The sequence below is a fragment of the Falco peregrinus genome, chromosome 3 (genome assembly GCF_023634155.1).
Source record: "Falco peregrinus isolate bFalPer1 chromosome 3, bFalPer1.pri, whole genome shotgun sequence".
Lineage (NCBI taxonomy): Eukaryota > Metazoa > Chordata > Aves > Falconiformes > Falconidae > Falco > Falco peregrinus.
Genome location: NC_073723.1, coordinates 108242598 through 108259776, shown reverse-complemented (window position 1 = coordinate 108259776; position 17179 = coordinate 108242598). Strand labels below are relative to the sequence as shown.

Below are 17179 nucleotides of genomic sequence, written 5' to 3'. Positions count from 1 at the left end.
AGTTTTAATTTTTTCTGAAATGATAAGGTTATATTTGTTTTCTTCTTGCAGTCGCTCATTTCAGCTTCTTTTTAAATCATATGTTGCCTGAAAAATGACTATTAAATGATACTGTAGCAAAACAAAGTCCTTTCCTTGAAGAACTTGACAGCCCAGCTACTATTATCCACCAGGCAAGGCTATAGAATGCTATAGCAAAGTTACTGCTCATGCAGAAGTCAAAAGTATAATGATGTTTTTAACCAGTATTGTTATTTGTGAACTGATCTGCTCAATAGGTTGAATCTGTCTTTTAGTTATAAGATACTAAAATTAAAATGTTCAGCATAAATAAAAATCTGGAACTTCTCAGCTTAAATACACTGAATTTTCATTGAAGCGTTGATGTCTGGCAGACTATACAGATTACACCTATACGGATTACATTTGTAATCCCAGTTCAGAAAGGTCTCTCAAATGTCACCCAGCGACGGCGTAAATCGTGATGCCTGTGGCTTCAGTGAAAGTAGAGAATTTCAGTAGTTTATAGAACCAGGCGATTAATCATCATTTATGAGAGAAAACACCTAAGTTCAAGGAGTCCTGCCTGAAAATCTGCTCTGCAAATACTTACAGGGTTCAGTGTGGACTGGTGGGCTCTCGGTGTGTTGATGTTTGAAATGATGGCAGGAAGGTCTCCTTTTGATATTATTACTGACAATCCAGACATGAACACTGAAGATTACCTCTTCCAAGGTATAGTAATTTTAATGTTATTTTTTTGTTTGTTCTTGGGGGAGAAATAATTAAAACTAGTAGTTCCAGGACAGTTAGGTTTTCCTTCTGCGTTGTTATCCTATAGCTGCCTCTAGATCTACTGTAGATAAAGGGCCCCAGTATTATCAGTTCTTCATCCCAGGAATTGATTTTGTTGGAGTCAGATAAAATGCTCTGGAATTAGGAAGCCTTTTTCAGACAATAAAATATTTCTTTAAAATGACCGCATTTTGGAAATAATGGACAGAAATTGTGTAGAAAGGTGTTTTCGTTAGAAGGGAGTCCACAGGCCAGGAATGAATTTTAAAGCACAGTGAGAGCATAGGAGGATCTTTCTTGACAATAGTATATCAACTTATAGTTTTGTTCCAGAAAATTTGATATTTTTTTTTTTAACTTGTGATTAATACAATTTTTTCTTAACTGTTTTGCCCCTCAGGATTAGTGATGTTTGAATTGCTCTTAAAAAAAGCAGTAATACTTGCCATATTTATTACAACAGAAACAGTAACAGTTTGGGGAATAGCGAAATTGCTTTCTCCTCCCTAATATGTAGAACCATTCTTTAAACTAGTTACTACAATTATGTGACAGAAACTGCCATGGACGTCTTGACAAGCCTAATGTTAAATCAATTCCTGCTTAAAATCATGCTTTTCCATATACTGAGGATGCTGCAAAAGTTTTTCTTCCCTATTTATACTACAAACAATAGAAAAAGGTAATGAAGCTTAATGGTTGGGTTTTTTTAGGACATGTCCGTATAACAGTGCCTTGAATTACTGTAGCTGCTTTTGCTTGCATTATTTTAAACAATTACTGTATCTTCCCATTTTCCAAATGGTAATGTTCTTAACTAATAAAATGTTTGTATTGAAATCCTGGGCAATGTTAAAACAAAAACCTTTTATTGCTGTTTTTAAACCTTTAACAGTTATTCTTGAGAAGCCAATCCGGATTCCAAGGTTCCTTTCTGTCAAGGCTTCCCATGTATTAAAAGGATTTTTAAACAAGGTAAGTAACAGTCTCTTATTTTTAGCATCTAAGATCTGGTAGTCAGAGCTTCCTCTTGAAAGCAATACAGTTAAGAAGTTAATCTGCTTACTCCTAGGAAAGTCTATAAAACCTTGGTATCCTGTATGTTAAAGAAACCCACTTCTCAGTTGCTAGTTTACTGAGGGACTTCCATAGCACATACTTGACTTAAAAGCCTGCAGCTAGTTGGGAAAAATAACTATAGGTTTCTTTATAAACTCTTCTGTAATACTTAACTGTTTCTTTTATTGAGCTGATTGAAATCCATAGAACCATTATAATTTTAAATGGAGAAAAGAAGGATATGAATTATACATTATTAAATAAATGGGTTTTTTTAGGTTGTAAAATATCATTTTAAAATGAAATTTCAAGCAAACTTCATTTTTAAAAAAAAGAATGAAGATCCCTTGATAGCCATAATATGTTTATCTTAGCAGCAGTTTGCATAGTAATGGGGAATGCTGGAGTCGCGTATGTGGGCTTTTGACAAACACAGACTGTAACTGCTGCAGAGTATGTAATACGAGTTTCTGTGTTTTCTGCAGGATCCCAAAGAGAGGCTTGGTTGTCAGCCACAGACAGGATTTTCTGATATCAAGTCTCATACATTTTTCCGCAGCATAGACTGGGATCTGGTAAAAATAATTACTTCTGTTTTATATGTGTTCAAAAGGAATAGATTCTTTTAGTTTATTAATTGTGTGCATATATTACAACCCCTTTACAAACAGTGAAATTCAATTCCATAAATTCAAAAGCTATTTTGCTTTCTCCAGGTGATGGAGAAACAAGCTTTCTTTCATGATCATAAAGGAAATGAGCTTTATTTCATGACCAAAAATCTGGCTTGCTTCCAAACTCTAAGAATGGTTACAACTTGTGGGTATTGTGTATAAGATACATGATGAATTTTTAAAAAAAATACTAAAGCATTGGTGGAATCATTTATTCCTTGGTTTCTATTTGGAGAGTCTGCAAACTGATGCACTGGGTTCTGCTGCTATAAAATTTATTCATCATTCATCATACACGCAAGGTGCCTGCAATTGTAGAGTGAAGGACTGCACAGATTTCCAGTGTCAGAGTTCAGTGCCTTACTCTTCTGGGTTCTCATTTCATATCGTCTGATGAGTAAACATTGCAGCCTCCACTGAATGAGGAAGTGTGGCCTAGCAAAGACAGCCCGCTGGAATGCTATCCCGGTACTTCATCTCTCTTGCTGTGATTAGAAACCTTTTCTGCCTTGACAGGAAGGTTAGTGGTTGATTAACTCAGCCAGTAGACTGGGTAGAGTGTCATGAAACCAGTTTGGATACAGCCATGGGAGATGAGGTGCTTCGGTTACATAAAGCATTTGCAAACTACTTATAATACGTTAAAAAGGAAAAAAAAAACCAACCTGAATTTACAAATTGTAGTTTTTAAAATCAGTAGGTTTATTCAGGTAGGTAACAGGGTTTAGTAACATGAGTAGGCATGAGTACAACCAGGTCCTTTTTTTTTAAGGATGTGGCTTGAAAGCTGTGTGGTTATTAAAAATGATTCTCTGATGATTACTTTCAGGTTTTCTTTATTACTGCTGGTGCGAGGGAAGTTTTTAGTTCATGATGGAGTAGATGACTTGCATTTCAGTGGTTTTGGAAGCATACAATTTTATTGAAATTGTTTTTTAGAAGTTTCTGTTACTGGGTAATTGTGCTTGCTTCTGTCTTGATCATAGAAAAACATCACAGAAATTACATTTATTATGTTTATTAACACTTGAGCAATAAAACAATTTGGAACACTGCCTTATCAGCATTAATTTTCTTTTTTTAATACCTAGTTGAACAGTGAAAAAATATGCGTGCAGTAGTTCCATAGGCCTAGGAAGTCTGCTGGAAGTGTAGAAACAGGCAGGCGGCAGTGCCTGTAATAACATGAGAGTGGTTCAGAGGAGGAGAGAAAACACCTTGATGAAATTTCTGCTTTGAAGCCTGCTGTTCAGACCTTCATTGTTAACATTCTTCAGAGAAGAGATTCACTACATAAGGAGCCAGTGTTTTAAAATACCTGGTGTTTACAAAATTATTCATGTAATGAAGGCAGTCCCTAATTTTGTCAGACATCCCTTGTTTTGTATTCTCCCTTAAGCCTACGTGTTGTTTTGTTATGTTAGCTACTGAGTGGTGCGATAATGCACCTTGCTTGAGTTTGTGGTAAAGCATAAGCATCATGTGCTGCAAGGTTTCTGTTTGGTTTTGCAGAGATTTTTTTGGGAGAGAGGGAGAGAGAGAAGACTGGATTTGATTTTTTTTCTTACTTCTAGAAGAAACTCTTAATTGCAGTTGGTAATTTTTGGTCACCATTTGTGCTGATTTGAATTCTGAATAATTTTTTACCTACTTTTTTGGCTGAAAGCTTTGATATTAAATATCAATTTTAAAAAACAAACCTAATGGGAATATTTAGGTGATCTGTTTTGCAATATGATTAGGACTGTGCTGCTCAAGAGGATCAAAACTGATAAATTTTAAGCTAAATTTCTAATAAGAGTGTTGGGAAGTGTATTCAGGAGAGAATGGAAAAAGTTTGGAAAGGTTTTTTAGTTATTTGAATTTTCTTTGCAATGCAAGTGATGAATAGAAAAGATTTAGACTTCAAAGCTTTCTCAAATCTTTTCAAGTTGAAAGGCAAGGAACTTAGTCTAATGCTGACTAAATTATTTTTTGTGTGAAGCTTGAGTTAAATGGAAAAGTAAATAACAGTAAAGTGAACACATATACCATAAACACTTTTTTTCCTAGCGTTAGTCATCCGAGTTGTGCGTGGCACAGCTAAGAACATTTCAGATTACTCACTCTGCACACAGGATGACTTAACAGCATTCAGGGAGGTACCAACACAACCTTTTTTTAATTAAGTGCATGAAGTCTGTTCTTACCCTGGTGCCTGGTTTTATGGTATTTATCCATTGTAGGCTGAAGAAAACAACAAAGCCATTGCTAGTGTTAGCTGCGTACAGAAGCAGTAACCTTTTTTCTAGAGCTGTACCAACATTTTTTTATTCATTTTGTCAAGTTAAAGGCTGCAAGGTCACTGTGTTTTTTTTAAAGAGTGCTTTAATGCTTTACTGAGTATAACGTAGAAGAGGCAGCCTGATGTTTAACAACCACTTGAATGCCTTGCTGTCAAAATGTCAGCTACAACTGACTCATGATGACAATCTTTCTACCTTACTTCAATTTTTAAATATTCATTTTGCTTTTTTTTTTCATACTGCCGTTCTTGTTTGGCAGGAGATAATTTTGTCTTCCTTACAACTTTATTTCATGATGCTTTCTAAGACCTGATACCTGATGGGATGTTGTTATATTGAGATTCACTGCCCAGAAAGTTTCCTGATTTCCTTGTATCTTCTGTGCTCTTGTCTTAAACCTGGAAGGCAAGATTTTTCTGCGATTGATCACATTTTTGTTGCTCACACTGTGGTGAGCATGATGAGACATCCTGGCCCTAAAACCAGGTTTCCTACCCATGTTGGAAATACAAATAATCCTTTTGGTCAGTGGTAACTACTTTTCACTTATGTAATGCTTACCTGGTTGGCTTTTTTAAGTTAGATGATGCAGATTGTAGCTTTGGGGGGGGTTTAACTGAGTATAAATTTTAGAATTAGAATGTTGGTATCTGTGTTACTACAGATTTGACTAGACGACAGATTATTTTTTTTCTCCCCACTGCTGTGGTGGTAAGAGTTTCAGGTTAAAGGCAATTCAAGCAAGTTACTTACTCTGTGTAAATGTGTTGCAGCTAATCTGGCAGAGGTTTCCCTTCCTGATAAATACAATCAGTAGCTTTTCCATATTTGTATGCTTATATTCCTAAATTGTCAGTTTTACTTACTACAGTCTTATGTCCTCTGTGTCTCTGTAGACCTTAAACTAGAAATCTGAGTCTTGAGATTAACAATTGCAATTTTTATGTATGACCTATGATATATCAGAAGTAGGTCCCCCCTAATTGCACAGCAATGCTGTTCCTCAGGAAGAAAAGTAAATATATTATGCTAACTCTTGTATTGCAGCAGTAAGCATCTGTGTGGGAAATTTTCAGTCCTGAGTGTCATCTACCAAGTTAGAGAAAACTTACATAGCTGAATTATTTATGGAATTCTATTTTTGAATGCAGAACTCTAATTATATTGGTGTCTGTTGCCTGGCTTTTAATGTGTATTACTTAAGTATTTTGACATTTCTCTCCAATAACATTTAATGTAGTTGAATTTGTAGAGTTTGTTAATTATTACAGGAAGTATTACTATAGTAACTTATTTCTGGTTGGAGTGCAAATTTGTGTAAATTTGGCTTTTGTTGTTGGTGTTGTTTTGAAACACACAGAAGCCTTCCCTTTTTTCTTATGAAACTGATCTGTATATTATATCAAACCAATACAGTTTGTATAAACTTCTGTTTTAAATGTAAGAAATCTACTGTTCTACATTTTGAATAATTTATCTCAAAAGTGGCAATAATTTATATATAGCCCATAAGAATGACCAGGAATATTAAGAAAAATTTGACATTGAATGGTGGTGAAGGGACTTCCCTGGGACATGTGCAACTTGCCTGTTTTACTTGGCACGTTCTGGGGAGATACATGTGAATGACATATGGACTTCATAGCTTAAGCATGTTGCTGTTACTGACATGCAGCAACACTGAGACCTCTGCAAAATGCAGTTGAACTTCATAACATACAGGCATGCCAGGTGTAATGCATTCCTCTTTGCAGCTGGAGAACCTTCTTCAGAAGAAGGTGTCAAAAGAATATTAATGAGCTTGAATACTGTTTAGTGTTAGATAGGAGTGTGAGGGATTTGCAAGACCTTTAAAGAGAATTTGCAGATCTTGGTGGCGAAGATCCCTCTTTTCAGTGTTCCATCCAGACCTGCAAAGAAGTTGGAGCCAGGGGGAAAGCTGACTGAGCGCAGCACGAGAATTCACAGGAAGAACGATATCTGGTCAAGAGTAAAATAATCTTTACTTGCACTTAGCGGGTGAGGAGAGGGAAGCAGTTTTTGGATCACTTTATCAAATTCAAAGATCATAGAGATCTTTCCAAACAAATCTTAAAAATTATATTTTGTTCATGATCAAAATGAATTTTCCTATTTTTTAATTATTTTCAGCCTTTTTTACTCTTAACATGATAAGCCTTCAAAAGCATACCAGCAGCACACTGACTAGGGAACCCAAGAAGTCACAGTTGACTCTAATCTTGTGCAGTGACCCATCAGGGTCTGTGATAAGGGAGCAGAAAGAAAAGTGGTCATTCAGTTCTTTCTACAGGAATTCTGACAAAGCATACCTGACTCTTGTTGTAGAAAAAAAAAAATTAAAAGAATTGTTTACATTTACTCATCATAAACATGACGTTTTCTTACAGCTTTGAAGGCTTTTGAAGTGTATGTACTGTTGCTCTATGTTACTATATTTTGGAATTTAGTTGCCATATTAACTTTGACTTTTTACTGAAGTTAACATCATTTTAATCTATCTCTTGGTTTAATGGACAATAAAACACTGAACTGCAGTTAAGCAAATGCTTCAAGTTTACGTGCCGTCAGTTACTGTAAAAATGTATTTTACTGAACTTGTTGTAATTGCAAATAGGATATGATGAATGTGATCCACATGTGAATACTGTAAGGATGGACTTTAAGTCAAGAATGAAGGGAGACAGAACTAAAAAGATCTCTGATTAAGGTGGCTTGTCAAAAGGTTTTGGAGCTATCTTTAATTTAATTATGGGTAAAATTTATGCAAGCTGTGTAGCTTGTATACATTTTACTGAATGCCTTTTTACAACTGTAAAATCATATAAACGGGTTGATTTTTGCCTGTGATAGTACTTTTTTAAGTAATGATAGGAAAATAGGCTAGTTTTCTATCCTCTGCAGAGAAGTGTGAAATTGCTCCATCTTCTTGTCAGCAGCTCTCTTATTTCTGCAGTGAATAAACACTGCTTGGCTGCCTCATTGTGTTCTGGAAATGTTTTCGTACAAGTTCCAAATTTCTTCAGCCACACCAAAGCAGATAGCATTTCTTGAAAGGAAGCAGGACTAGGGTTTGGATCTATTGGAAATAACAGCTGAAATAAAGGGAGTACACAAGTTCAGCCTTTTCTGAAGTTTATCCAGGAAAATACCTGTTACCTCCCTACAGATTAAAGGGCTAGATTCCTTAAAGAGTTTTCATTCTCCCTAGACACCTTGAATAACAAAGCACATATCCCTGCACAAAAACATCCTTGGACAGATGAATCAGTCTTGTAGCAACATAGGTATATACTTTAAAAGGAGAAGGCATAATGAAAGTTTTATTTAAATAGCGTGGTGGTCTGAATTGCAGGTAGTATGTACATTTCTTTTTCCATCTCAGAAGAGAGATTATCAGATGACCTGGCTGCATAACTTGTTAATTCTCAGTGATACCAGGTGACCCTCATGGTCTCTGTGTTTGTTATCGCACATCCTGTACTCTGGACAGACCATTCCATCTCATTTGTTGAGTTCTGTTACTGTCTTACTGGGACCAAAGGTGGCTAAATATGTCAGCATGAAAATAATAAATTTCTCACTGCAGAAAAGTTAGTACTTTCTGTAAACCAAAGTACATACTGTAACTTGGTGAGACAGATGTCCAAATGGGAATTTTAAACCTGAATCTGTGTTGGAAATTCACTAATGTATTAAAAAAAGAAGGGGATGGGGAGGTGGGGATGTATATCCATAGGAGAATATATTTTTTTTATTATTACTTTATTGTTAGGGTGGTTTAGCTTGCCTTATATGGCTCAAAAGTAGAAAAAATCTGGAAGCTGCTCGTAGATTGCTGGAAATAGTAGTGTAGAAAGTGCATGAAAACCTAAACAATGTGGTGAGTTGTTTAAATCTTAGAAGAACAACTTAGGTACAGCATGGCTGATGGGGCAGTGTGGCTTTAACCAGCAGGAGAGAATGCAGACAGTGCGAACTGCAGAGCTACCACGTCTTTAAAATCGATCTCACCCAACTGGCAACTTCACAGTAATTAACATTAACAGAAAGTTGGGCTTTGCTTTTGCATGAGCAGATACCAAAAAAAGCATTTCAAAAAATTAAGAATTACAACTGATACTAAATACTCTCTCGCATCTAGTATTTCATAAGACTGTGAAACAGAAAGGAAGACGATCTGCTTCTTTCCCAGCCAAAGGCATGTCATGGTTGGCTAATAGCCTCATTAATGTGTATTTTAATTTTTAAATTAAAATGATGAAAACAAAACTCTGTAAGGCATTTCAATCTCCATACAAACCCACATGTTAAGAGGCTTGTAGCTTTGTCATTTAATGCTGTTATCGCTGAGGATGTGTTGCATGAAAACAAATTGTGATTTGTCAGTTTTCCGTTGGTGTCATGAGGTCTCTTCCAGAGGGAGTTTTGAATGTTGATTTTCTATCTGATGTTTCTCTAGAGGAGCGGTGACCTCCAGTGGCCAGCAAGGCTAACCCAAACTGTATATACCACGTAGGCCAAACCAGATCAGAATAATGATCAAGTCTGGTAGCCTGTCTATCAAAGCCAATACCAGCAGCTTCAGAGGAAGGTAAAAATGGTTCCAAATGCTCCTAGCCTACAATGTTTCTCATACGGATAACTAACTTCCTTCTGATCCATATAACAGTCAATTTTATGCCCTGTGGCATGAGTGTTGATGTAGATGGTGTAGATGTATAGCTCAAAAATACTGATCAGAAAATGCTGTAACATTCTCTTATTTTAGCCACAGTCTTTTTAAGTACAAACTTCTGTGGTGATACATTCCCTGTTACGTTAAGGAGTTTAAGTGGATTATACTTCCTAGGTTTAAAACAAAACCTATCTCCACAATTGAGAGAAAGCAAGAAGAATTCATTTAACCAGAATTTCATTCTGAAATAAAGAGCAATTTATTTTTTAAGCAATGGTGTGTCTATTGATATCATTACCAAAAAGAAAATTATTAGTGGTGAGATATATAACATAATTTAAAACCTTATCCTCACTCTCCCTGAAAACATTTTTTCTGCCCATACATAGAAACACAGTTTTGCACTAGGTAGAATTTTAGTTTTATGTAGAATTTTCCGGGAATTTCTTAAGGATCTTCAAGTTTAACAAGCTTAGTAATTACATGGTCTGACTCGCTGTTATCAGGGAAGACTAAGCTTCAGTTTTTGCAGAGGCAATGTATTTGTGAAATGGTCTGTGGCCTGCCTGGAGGTTTTAAGTATTGTTAATATTACAGTGTAAACTCTGTTGCGCAACTATTCTGGTTGAGATTCTGTATTCATATCTTTAAGCTTCACTGATATTTTTTTTTTTCTAAGGGAGTGGAGAAAAATGAAATTGCTATGACATCTTTGTCCTTTTATGATCTGACCAAAGGGTTCTCTCCAGCAGGAACAGGAACGTCCCCTGTCATAAATTATTCAGTGTGTTCACAGATGCCTCAGTGATTCTGCAACCCAGAATTTACAGCTAGCCTTCCTTCTGTTTGCTGCAGCACCTTCAATTCTGCCCCAGCGTGCCCCCTCTATTACCAGGGTATACGTGGGAGAAGTTTTGTACCTCTGTTCCAATAAAGCTTTGTGAGATTCTTCTTTACAAAGCCTGTAACAGTGAGATGCTGATCCTCCTGTAAATTCTGCTTAGGTGACCCACTGAACAAAAAAGACATGCACTGGTGACAGGCACACTCTTTAGTATTAGAAGCATGGATTTATTTACTTTATATTTTCCTTTGTTCTTCTAATTAATGTCTGATTCACTAATGTTAAATAGGAAAACCAGATTCCTAACTCTATCACACATAAGAAATCCTTAGTATTTTCTAAGAGCATTTCAAACAGCTGTGGAAGCAAGGAGTGTAGCTTGAAGCCTCCACTCTGAAAATAGCAATGCTGACAAATGCATTACAAGCATTATTCAGAAAGGATGTTGAGATATATGTGCCAATGCTGAAAAACAGGATTCCCACATTTTATTTTTTTTTCTTATCTCACTTCATCATTTTCTTCTACAGGCAAAGTGATGACTTGAATCCATTTGTAGGTTCAAGATTGGCGTATGTAGTCAGTGCCTCCTTACCAATTAAGTAAACATTTGGCAGAATTGGCATTTTAGATGGTCATATATAGAATAATTGTGAAAAAAATGTGGTTATCTATTACGTATAATCTAGTCATGCGTATAAAAATTTCTAAATTGGCAATCTGGGGCCAAATTAAAATTTTCATTCTTTGATGGACAGTAATGACTCTTCAAGTGTTGCTGCAGGGATTACGTTCTTTTTACAAAATATACAAAACTTATTAGCATCTATAAATAGTTACAAAAAGGTAAAACTACAGTTGATTAAAAAGCGCATTTTATGAGGCAGTATATGCTAGCGTCTTCATTGGGTTAGTATATTTAATTGCCAATTTAATCTTTTGCCATGTCCTTGCTCTGTAACTGGCACGCTGGTTATACTTTTAAAGTTTGGTTTCTAACGAAACTATGTTTTCTCAGTCTGTGTGGCTAACAAGAAGTGTCATAATCTGGTCCTAAAGTAATTTTGGAGCATGAGACTCACTGGCAGAAGTTTTGAGTAGAAAAATCAGGAGATTCAATCAAATATTTAAAAAGAAATAAGAAGCATTGACATTTTGGAGAGAAGGGCAAATTTTCTGGGTAATCTTAAATGTTTCTCACAGTACTCCCAAGGTCAATGTTGTTGCAATTTTGCCTGATCCTCCAAATTCCTAAGACTTTGTATTTACACCTAGGAGTTTGCTGATGTGAAAGGAAATATATAAGGCAGTTTGTTTGTAGAATGTAGCCATTTAAAATTCTTAAACCTTTTGCATGGCAAGTTGAAAACATCTGATATATCTTCCTGCCTTGTACTGTACTAATGGCATATGTTTTACTGTTTGAAACATATGATGTAGTTGTATATGGTTTGGAAACTAAACTTCCAGTGATACCTTCTGAGTATTACGTATTGAGCTATAAAAGAAAGCTTATAGATTGTGGAAGCAAAATCGAGTTTCTTATGACTTTGTATAGGTTAAACCTAGTCTTGATTCCATTAAATCAGGTAGAGCCTCCATTTGAAAGGTTTAATGTAACTCCCTTCAAATGCTTATACTACAGCAATAGTGTTTTTGATGTAATTGTGAAGGAAGAGGGACTTCCACATTGTACCGTTCATTCGCCTTATGAGTTTTGAGCTGTTTCATCAGTCCTTGCTTAATTTGAAGGCTGGTAGATCTCAAAGATACTCTGTTTTGTTTTATGTGAAAATGAGCATCTTGGTAGATGGGATCACTTTAGTTCCCTAGTGGGGGAAGACAGAGGAATTGAGCTTTTATGTGTTCTGTCCTCAAAAGCAGCTCTCTAATCGGAACACTTGCATCAGTTTGTAGTGAAGCTGGGGCGGGGCAGGGGGAGCAGAGGTGGACATGTGGTCATGGACGAGGAGGCAGGGGAGATGCAGGATGCTGGGTGTGAGAACTCTGCAAGTATTGTGGTCAGTATTGCATGGGATCTGGGAAAGCTAAAGCCAGAAGTCAGAGTTGCTTATTTCTAAATTACTAATTACAGTCCAATCCAGGTGAGTGTCCAGAGTCATTGCAGCAGCTTCTTGAAAGCAATAGGTGTTCTCAGACACAATGCCATGCAGGATCAAGTAAATCTAGAGTATCCAGGAAAACTGAATAAGTAGCTTGTAATTTTGGGCTGTGTGGTCCTTACGGGTCCGTTCCAACTTGAGATACTCCATGGTTATATGAATTTTTAATGTCAATTTGTGAGCTAGTTTTAGACTTCAGTGTATGACATTTTCTTATTTAATGCTTAGTGAATACGGTAATTTACTTACTGGGCTAATAAGATTTCTTCATAGCCAGTTTGCCCATAAAGAGTCTCGCCATACCTCTCATTAATGTGTGCATGTGAGGGTCTTGTATTTAGGATGAAAGATACTATTAACTGGTTTTATTTAGTTCTACTCTTTTTCTGTCATTGATTGCTGCAGCACACAGACATTTTGATTTTCCTACTATTTCTAATTAGAAAGGCAGAGGTACAGTTTATACTTTCTAAAATTTTACGCTTTTTCAAATATAATTCTTCTCTAGCGTTAATGCACTCCTTGTCACCTTTGTTGCGTTCCATCCCTGAATTACGCATTTTTGGTATAAGGCATTACCTCAGCATATCAACAGCTGGGGATGCTGACCAAAGGTCAGTCACCTTTCCACAAAGCGCACAGGTGTTCATAGAACAGCCTTAACTAAAATCACACCCTATTAAGCAGTGTAATGTCTCTGGAATGCTGTGAATTTCTAGTTAGATTTAAAAGTGTTTGAAAAATTAGCTGTCGTCGTGTGTTACCGATGTGTTTGAGTTCCTGTCTTTGGTGTTAAACAGGATTGTGTACCAGAATGAGACGCTTTGAACTGGCGCATTTGCTTGTGAGAAGGAACTGAGCGATAGCTATCGCTTGGCTGTTCCGTGGACTGCTTAGTGTAAAAGAATAATTTGAATATTCCCAGACTGTAGGGATGGGAGAGAGGCAGGTAATGCTGATCTGCAACCAGTGAGTTTAATAATTCCTTTTTCTTCCCTCTTGTTATGAAGCAGAAGAGAGTTTTCTTGGGTTTCTTAAACAGTCTTTATGTTAGGGTGCAGTTTGAAGTTGCAATTAGAGGATTCTCTTCATAAAAGTGAGTAGCGTATCACTAATAACTTCAGGAAAAACGTGAGACGTATCAACACATTTGAATAATTCATAGTCAAGTCTACAAGAGCTCCACTGGTTTGTTGTGACTTGAGATACTTGAGCTAGGAGGCTCAGTAATATGATAGATGTAACATGTAGATAACATAGTAGTATTACTTGTCATCTGTGGTAAAAAGTGATTTAGCTGTTAAGAACTGAGCTGGCTGTGCAAGATGACAAACTGATTATCAACTGGTGTGACATACTGGTTTCCAGTATATCAGCTGGAGTAGTTGCTCAGGCTTCCACATGTGAAAATTCTTACCTATGATTTTCCAGTGGGTCTGGAACTATGACAACTTGAAAATAAGCTTAAAAAGGTGGAAATCTTCTTCATGGATAGTGATTTATACAAATAACATTTAATCTGTCATCAGCTCCTGTATCACTCGGACCTGGTATAAAAGAGATCTAATAACTCTGGAGGATAGTAGGGATTTGGCTTAAATCAGAAAACTATAGATACTATGGAACATGCTGCTAGTATAGCAAATGAGAAGAGGTTCTTAATGACTACAACCAGCATTATTTAAGTAAAAAAAAAATTCCCCATGTTTTATCGACTATCCCTGATGAGGTAGGTAGATAAGGGGTTTCAGCTCCTGTAGCAAGAAATATTGCATGTAAATGTATTCGTGGTTAAATTTTAATTGCAGAATAAAATTCTGGGCTGCTTTAGCTGCTCTGTTGATGAGCACTATGTGCTTTTAGTGATTGCTTACCTGTGGTTAGTGATTGATTGGGACATAAATATTGCTTACTTTTTCATTCTGTGCTGGAATTAACGCTAACAAATAAGCCTGGTTATGTTGATTTGATGTGATCTAAGAGGCTGCCTTTACAAGAGGCAACTTTAGAGGAGCTTATAAAAGGGAAAAATTAGTTATGAACTGGGAAAGCATCTTGCCTTGAACGGAAAGCTTCGGGAATATGTTCTCAGCTTGAAAACTCTGGAGCCAGATGTATATAGCAACAGTATTTCTTCTTAATAGATAAGGCAGAAGGCTTGGGAAACATTTTTTTTTTAGTCTTAATTTTTTTAAGTTCTGCTATTTTTTGAAGCTTTTGTGTTTAAAATACAGCAGTAGGATAAACAGGATGAGCATATATCATTTAGTGTCAAAATCTACTAGTCTAAAACTTAATGTCAGACTGTATTTAACGTATTTATATATTCCACCAATATTGTAGTCAACTATAGTGACTTTTCTGTGTGTGTACTCTAGAGCCGATGTATGTTGATACTCTTGGGGGATTTTGTAAATATTCAATATTCTAATTTTTCCCCTGTCCCATTATATCTTCTTCTTAGCTGGAAAAGAAGCAAACAACCCCTCCATTTCAGCCTCAGATCACAGACGATTACGGTTTGGATAACTTTGATACACAGTTCACCAGCGAACCTGTGCAGCTAACCCCAGACGATGAGTATGTTTTTCTTTTTCTCCAAATACAGTTGCATGATAAGAAATTAATGTATAAACTCCTTGAAAATCACGAAGAAGCTGCGTACTTAGCATTAGAACATGGTCAAGTTAAATATCTTGATAACTTCTCCATACTTCTTACATCCTTCAAACTTCTTAGGACTGCCTAGTGTTCTGTGTCCAGAGTACAGTATTGATTTGCTGTTGAGCACATGCTTGGCACTGGAAGTAGAGATGGGAATTTGGTTCCTGACCCAGGCAGCTTGTAGTTCCGTACTCGGGAGAAAAAATTGAGGCACAGCTCCTTGGGTCTCGGAATAACGTTGAGATAGCAGGAGAATCTTCCAGAAAGCTGCTAGTTAAAAGCACTATGGAAAAAAAATGCAGGAAGAAAAAGTATGTGTTCATAAGGGAATGTAAAAGCTGAGGAGTGACTGCTGTACGCGAAGGCAGAAGTTCCTTCAGATACAAGGTGGCATATAAGAAGACAGGCTCTAGTTTTGGTAGCTGGATGGGAGACAACTTGCCCAAAGTGCTAAAGAGAGTAATTGTTCACAGTTTTCAGGGTTTACAGAAGTGTTACATTTAAAATTGGTACTTGAACTCCCTTTGGAAATGCAATGTGGGAAAATGTTGGAGAGAAAAAGAGTCTTGTGGACTTCTTGGCATATGTCTCATGGTACATGTATTATCAGAGCTAAGGGGGGGCGAATGCCAACAGTGGAAAAAACGGAGTATCTGATTGCTTGAGGAACACAATAGTTGGGGGAAGTCCATTCTTTTTCTTCTAAAGCATGTTTTTCTTTCAAGGCTTGAGTGTGCAACACTGATGCCAGATGGCACTTAAATACACCTTTTAAAGAACTCTAAAATACTGTTTCTCATTGACGAGCAGTATGGTGCGTGTTTTCTTTTGAAATTTTTGTGCTATTCTACCAAAAATACAATGAAACTTTCTGCTGCTTGTTTGACGTTTTGTTGCAGAAGTAAAATGAATCAAAGGAGAAATGGGATTTGTTGAAAATCTAAGACTTGGAATCCCAAAATCTGTGCAGCTGGGATTTCTAGATGAGCTTTACTGTCAGGGAACAGTAAAGACTTGCATTGCACGTTTTACACTTACACTTTCACAGTATATTTCATTGATTTAAGTTTGGATTTCCTTATGGGACTAGGTGCCTTCTGCTGAAGACTACAATGCACTCTTTTTTTCCAGATGTTTTCAGCCTGTTGTCCTGTTCACCAGTTTCATGTTTGAAGCAAACCTGTTTGTTAAATTTCCAGTGCTTTGCATTCTTTACGATTTCTAACTGAAGTTTGTAGAGCAACTGATGGTGTTCTAGAATGAGTATGTGGGTCTCATCAGATGTTTCATAAAGCTGACTCTAAAATCTTGCTTTTGGAAATGGGATTTTAGTAATGGATTTATGATTCCTACTTGCTTAGATACCCTCTGAAGTACCGCATGCAGTGGGATGCCCCGCTGGCAGAGGCCGTTGCATACTGTGCACAGGCTGTCATACCGCGAGGCACAAGATTGTCACATTGCAGCCCATGTGCTTCTATTAGTTTTCCCTCTTCTCTGTTGCTACACAACAAAGCTAAACTGCTCTGAAAGAAAGACAAGACCGTTTCAAAACCTTTTTCATAAAGTGCCTGCTAATCCTAGGTCAACCCCCAGCATTAGGTCAGGGAATTTTTGTTTGTACAAATACATGTTCTGTTGATTACATTTGTCATTGTAAAGATGAACACTGTAAGCAGTGTTTGAGCATTGAGGCTGCTCCGGTGGTGATAAATTCGCTGTTGCAGGGTCTTTCCCTTGCTGTGTTCTTGGGTGACAGCTTCTCATCCTGAAGTAATTGTGCATTTGGAGATTTCATTGTGGATATTTGGGTGTCCGGGTGCTCAAGCTGGATTTTTGTGAAAATTACCTATGTATCATGGATCCACATAGTTCACAATCTGTTCTCTCTTTCTCAGGAGTTCAGCATGTAGGAAGGGAGTAACTGAAAGGAAACCAAAGTGTGAAGGGCTTCAGTTACTGTTTCTGTGACACCAGAGAATTGCAAGGCATATTCATGCTTTACAGGTTCTAGCTGGCAACAAAATTACAAATACCAA

At 36.7% G+C, this 17179-nt stretch overlaps 1 protein-coding gene across 2 annotated transcripts in view; it reads left to right on the top strand.

Annotated features, from left to right (window-relative positions):
- Positions 1-17179, top strand: part of PRKCZ (protein kinase C zeta) — a 67548-nt gene that overhangs the window by 49299 nt on the left and 1070 nt on the right. For both annotated transcript variants that reach the window (XM_027787486.2, XM_055799335.1), the window contains exons 15-18: positions 616-735; positions 1691-1770; positions 2340-2429; positions 14941-15056. In XM_027787486.2, the coding sequence (XP_027643287.1) occupies positions 616-735; positions 1691-1770; positions 2340-2429; positions 14941-15056 (406 nt within the window). The remainder of the gene's footprint in view (positions 1-615; positions 736-1690; positions 1771-2339; positions 2430-14940; positions 15057-17179) is intronic.